Consider the following 4,929-nt stretch of genomic DNA (forward strand, 5'->3'; position numbering starts at 1 on the left):
TTTAATATCAAGGGACATGGGCGTTTTGCAGTTTTTTGCGGATATTCAACTGACTTTGCTGCAGACTTTCTGCAGTAAAAGTACACATCTTATCTGGAAATGTAGTGGAGTAAAAGTTTTCCACAAGTGTGAATAACAAAGCAAAGTACAGATACATGAGGATTAAGTATAATAACTAAGTATTTACATATATCTGTATCGAGCAGAGGTGGAACGTTACAAATGACAATAACTCCTGTTACTGTGACTGACCAGTTTATTGGATACTGTTACTTGTTAAAGCAGTTCTTAAAACTTGGATTTCTTTTTTCTCTTGGTTGAAGGGTTTATGTTTTAGAAATGTCTCTGACGTGGTTTTGTTTCTGACACCAATCTGAAATAAGAAGCGGCGTCTTGCCTTCATCAAATCCCATCACCGAGGATTGTGGGTACACTGATCGTTAGGTGATTAATTAGGTTATTTGTACTTAACTAAATCAAAGTCATGGTACTTTAACATAAGTAGTACATTTTTGTATTCTTTCCATCTCTGGCTTGGAGGCAGATTTCAAACCATCTGCTTCCCACGTTGGGTCAACAGCTGATGTTTTACAGGAATCTGGATTTAATGGGGAGGCTAACCAAAACTACTAGTTTAGGAAAAAACACTAAGGAGTACTATGTAGAGTAGTATGTAGAGAGTAGTATGTAGAGTAGTATGTAGAGAGTAGTATGTAGAGTAGTATGTAGAGAGTAGTATATAGAGAGTAGTATGTAGAGAGACAGCAGTAGAGAGACATCAGTAGAGAGACATCAGTAGAGAGTATTATGTAGAGAGACAACAGTAGAGAGACAACAGTAGAGAGACAACAGTAGAGAGACAACAGTAGAGAGACAACAGTGGAGAGACAACAGTAGAGAGTATTATGTAGAGAGACAACAGTAGAGAGACAACAGTGGAGAGACAACAGTAGAGAGTAGTATGTAGAGAGACAACAGTAGAGAGACAACAGTGGAGAGACAACAGTAGAGAGTAGTATGTAGAGAGACAACAGTGGAGAGACAACAGTAGAGAGTATTATGTAGAGAGACAACAGTGGAGAGACAACAGTAGAGAGTATTATGTAGAGACAACAGAAGAGAGACAACAGTAGAGAGTATGTAGAGAGACAACCGTAGAGAGACAACAGTAGAGAGACAACAGTAGAGAGTATTATGTAGAGAGACATCAGTAGAGAGACAACAGTAGAGAGACAACAGTAGAGAGACATCAGTAGAGAGACATCAGTAGAAAGACATCAGTAGAGAGACAACAGTAGAAAGACATCAGTAGAGAGACAACAGTAGAGAGACAACAGTAGAGAGTAGTAAATATGATCCCAAAGGAGATTGGATTAGATGATTTTTGCGTACCTCCCTTCTATCCAACCTTGACTTGAATGAGCCAACAGAAATCTGAAGTCTTCTTCTTCTGTGTGTTGCAGGTTTAAGGGATCTCACCATGATCCGAGCCAGGACGTCGTCGCTGCTCCCCCCCCTTCATCTGCTTTTCCTTTGGTCCATCATCTCAACTGAGCTTCCCCATTCCGCGGCGGGAGGCTCCGCTCCGGCGCTCACGTCCAACAACACGCTCAGAAACCACTCCAAATGCGGCGGTGAAAACGCCGGCTGCATAGACGGCGTCATCCTGCCGGTATGGGAGCCGGAAAACCCGCCCTTCCCCGATCGCGTCGCCAGAGCCATCATTTACTTCGTGGGACTGGCGTACATGTTCCTGGGCGTCTCCATCATTGCGGACCGCTTCATGTCGTCCATCGAGGTCATCACTTCCCAGGAGAGACAGATCACCATCACAAAACCCAACGGCGAGAAGATCACCACGACTGTTCGCATCTGGAACGAGACCGTGTCCAACCTGACGCTGATGGCGCTCGGCTCCTCCGCGCCCGAAATCCTGCTGTCCGTCGTGGAGGTTTGCGGCCACGGCTTCGAAGCCGGCGAGCTCGGCCCGAACACCATCGTCGGAAGCGCCGCCTTCAACATGTTTGTCATCATCGGGCTCTGCGTCTCGGTCATTCCCGACGGCGAGACGAGGAAGGTGAAGCACCTGCGGGTGTTCTTCGTCACCGCCACTTGGAGCGTGTTTGCGTACACCTGGCTCTACCTGATCCTTGCCGTTATTTCTCCCGGCGTTGTCGAGATATGGGAGGGCCTGCTCACGCTCTTCTTCTTCCCCATTTGTGTCGGGTTAGCTTACGTGGCCGATCGCAGGCTTCTCTTCTACAAGTACATGTACAAGCGCTACAGAGCGGGGAAGCAGAAAGGGATGATTATTGAAACGGAGGGAGAACCGGAGATTCCCTCGAAAGTCAACGTCGAAATGGTCGGGAGAACGCTCAACGCTCGCGACGTCGAGGAGCCGGACGACGACGAGGCTCGCCGAGAAGTCGCCCGACTCCTAAAGGAACTGAAACAGAAACATCCCGAGAAAGACTTGGAGCAGTTGATGGAGCTCGCCAACTACCAAGTTTTAAACCAGCAACAGAAAAGTCGGGCTTTCTACCGTTGTCAGGCGACCAGGATCATGACTGGAGCGGGAAATGTTTTGAAGAAGCACGCCGCCGACGAAGCCAAGAAAGCCGCGCAGCACGAGATCTGCACCGAGGTTTCGGTCAACGACTTCTCCTCCAAGGTGTTCTTCGACCCCGGTAGCTACCAGTGTCTGGAGAACTGCGGCAGCGTGGCGCTGAATGTGGTGCGCCGGGGCGGAGACCTGACGTGCTCGGTCTCTGTGGATTACCAGACTGAAGACGGCACCGCAAACGCTGGATCGGATTACCGACTTACCAAAGGAACGATTGTCTTCAAGCCTGGCGAGACGGAAAAGGAAATCCGCATCGACATCATCGACGATGACATCTTTGAGGAGGACGAGCATTTCCTGGTTCACCTCAGCAACGTGCGCGTCCTGTCGGCGGGCGCCGGCTCCGGCGAGCGAGAGGCTAACCACGTGGACACCCTGGCGGGTTTAGGACTGCCGTGCACGGCCACCGTCACCGTCTTCGACGACGACCACGCGGGGATCTTTACCTTCAAGGAGCCGGTGGTGACGGTGAGCGAGAGCATCGGCGTGATGGAGGTGAAAGTAATCCGGACAGCAGGAGCTCGGGGCGTCGTGGCGGTGCCGTACAAAACCACAGAGGGGACGGCGAAAGGAGGCGGCGAGGACTTTGAGGACACATACGGAGTCCTGGAGTTTGACAACGATGACATCTCGTAAGTACAAGTCTTCTCTGCACACTCAACAGTACAAGTACCATTGTGTACCTGGTTTGTTGCAGGACAGTTTGTGACAGTTCAGGGAAGTAGAGGACCCAAATGCAGAAACCAGCAGGCAGGAGAAGTCCAGTCCTGAGTGACTAACTAATCCAGATTGTAGAAAACAAGAACAGGGAATCTTACAACAAGAGTAGAACTAACCAGAAACTTGAGACCAAAGGAAATCCAGGTGGCGAAGAACCAGACTGTTACGGTTGGTGGGGGGAATTTGTGGATATCGTGAGGTTTAAGAAGGTTAGAACCCAAGGGCAGGAAGGCGAGGAGAACGCAGCAGTTTTAAATAATACAAATTTAATCTGAATAAAAAGAGTTTTACCGACAGGTAAGCAGCAGGTTAGTCCAGAGACACGAGTAACATGGCAGCAAGGACCACAAGGGAGACATGACACAAAAACTTAACAATGATCTGACAAGGGGGACCCCAAAACTAGATCCAGAGGGGAACAAGGCAACAAGAGGGGACACAAGGGCTTGGACAAAGGTGGAAGACATCGGACAATCACAAGGGAGGACAACTAAGACAGGCACAGAAAACAAGACTATCACAATAAAACAGGAAACAGAACATATACAAGACAAGACCAAAAATAACACAATCACAACACATGAACACACCCAAACCATAACACAGACACAAACTGACACGGGACAGCGCACAATAAAACATTAATCTTGAAGATTGGTATTTCCACCTGTAGTCCCTGCGCAGGTTGATGGAAAAATACACAAGAAATTAATATAGAGAAAGAAAATGATTAACTTAAGTAACAGAAAAAGGCAAAAAATAATCTGACAAGAGACAAAGGGAAGACTAAATACACTGGGTAACGAGGTGATGGTAATGTCCATTATATTCAGATTTTAACCTTTTGGGGTATTTTTGGGGTATTTGCTAAACTATACATTTTTGGTAAGGTTATTGTATAATCGTACATTCACACCGCCGCCGACTTGAGCGCCTGAAGTTACCGGAAGTCAATTTCACGGGAAGCTTCTCTCAGCTGCAAGGAGGCAAATCTGTCGGCCTCGCGTTTTGGGCGTTTCGGGCGTGTTGAGCGTTTTGGGCGTTTCGGGCGTGTTGAGCGTTTTGGGCGTTTCGGGCGTCAATCAGAAAGTTGATCTTTTTGTTGTGGCCCATCCTCCATTAGTTTGAGCTGCCATGACATTTGATGTAATCACACTGACTGTCCTCTTGTTTTGAAAGTGCTGTAAAATAATTACCGTAATGACAGCGAAACGTACATTTTGTGCAGCTGAAATCTAACTTGAGTTGTACGCCAATGTGAAGCACTGTGCTGGTTTCCCTTTAAACTTAATAAGTACGAATTATCTACCACGAAATCCAAGAATTGCGGCATTCTTCAACAAAAACATGTATTCCGTCCCGCTTGGCCCTTCAGATGAAAGACTTTGGGCCCCTCTGGTCCAGACTAGTGACGGCCAAGAGAAGCTTAGTGAACTTCGAGCTCTGTTTCCATCCACACGATTAATTGATCGAATCATGAATATCGACTCAAAGGAAATGCATTGTCTCATCAGATTTTACCTTGATGATTTTCTTCTTCTGTGGTAAACGCTGATGAAACCTTATCTGCTGAATAAATAATGAGT

At 47.2% G+C, this 4,929-nt stretch overlaps 1 protein-coding gene across 1 annotated transcript; it reads left to right on the forward strand.

The window, feature by feature from the left end:
• Positions 1 to 1,442: 1,442 nt before the first annotated feature.
• On the forward strand, positions 1,443 to 3,886 carry LOC117940955 (sodium/calcium exchanger 1-like). The gene is made up of 2 exons (XM_034866067.1): positions 1,443 to 3,259; positions 3,857 to 3,886. Exon 1 carries the CDS (start codon positions 1,481 to 1,483, stop codon positions 3,257 to 3,259), a length of 1,779 nt encoding a protein of 592 aa, XP_034721958.1. The 5' UTR covers positions 1,443 to 1,480; the 3' UTR covers positions 3,857 to 3,886.
• Positions 3,887 to 4,929: the final 1,043 nt, after the last annotated feature.

The sequence above is a fragment of the Etheostoma cragini genome, unplaced genomic scaffold (assembly GCF_013103735.1).
Source record: "Etheostoma cragini isolate CJK2018 unplaced genomic scaffold, CSU_Ecrag_1.0 ScbMSFa_3823, whole genome shotgun sequence".
Taxonomy (NCBI): domain Eukaryota; kingdom Metazoa; phylum Chordata; class Actinopteri; order Perciformes; family Percidae; genus Etheostoma; species Etheostoma cragini.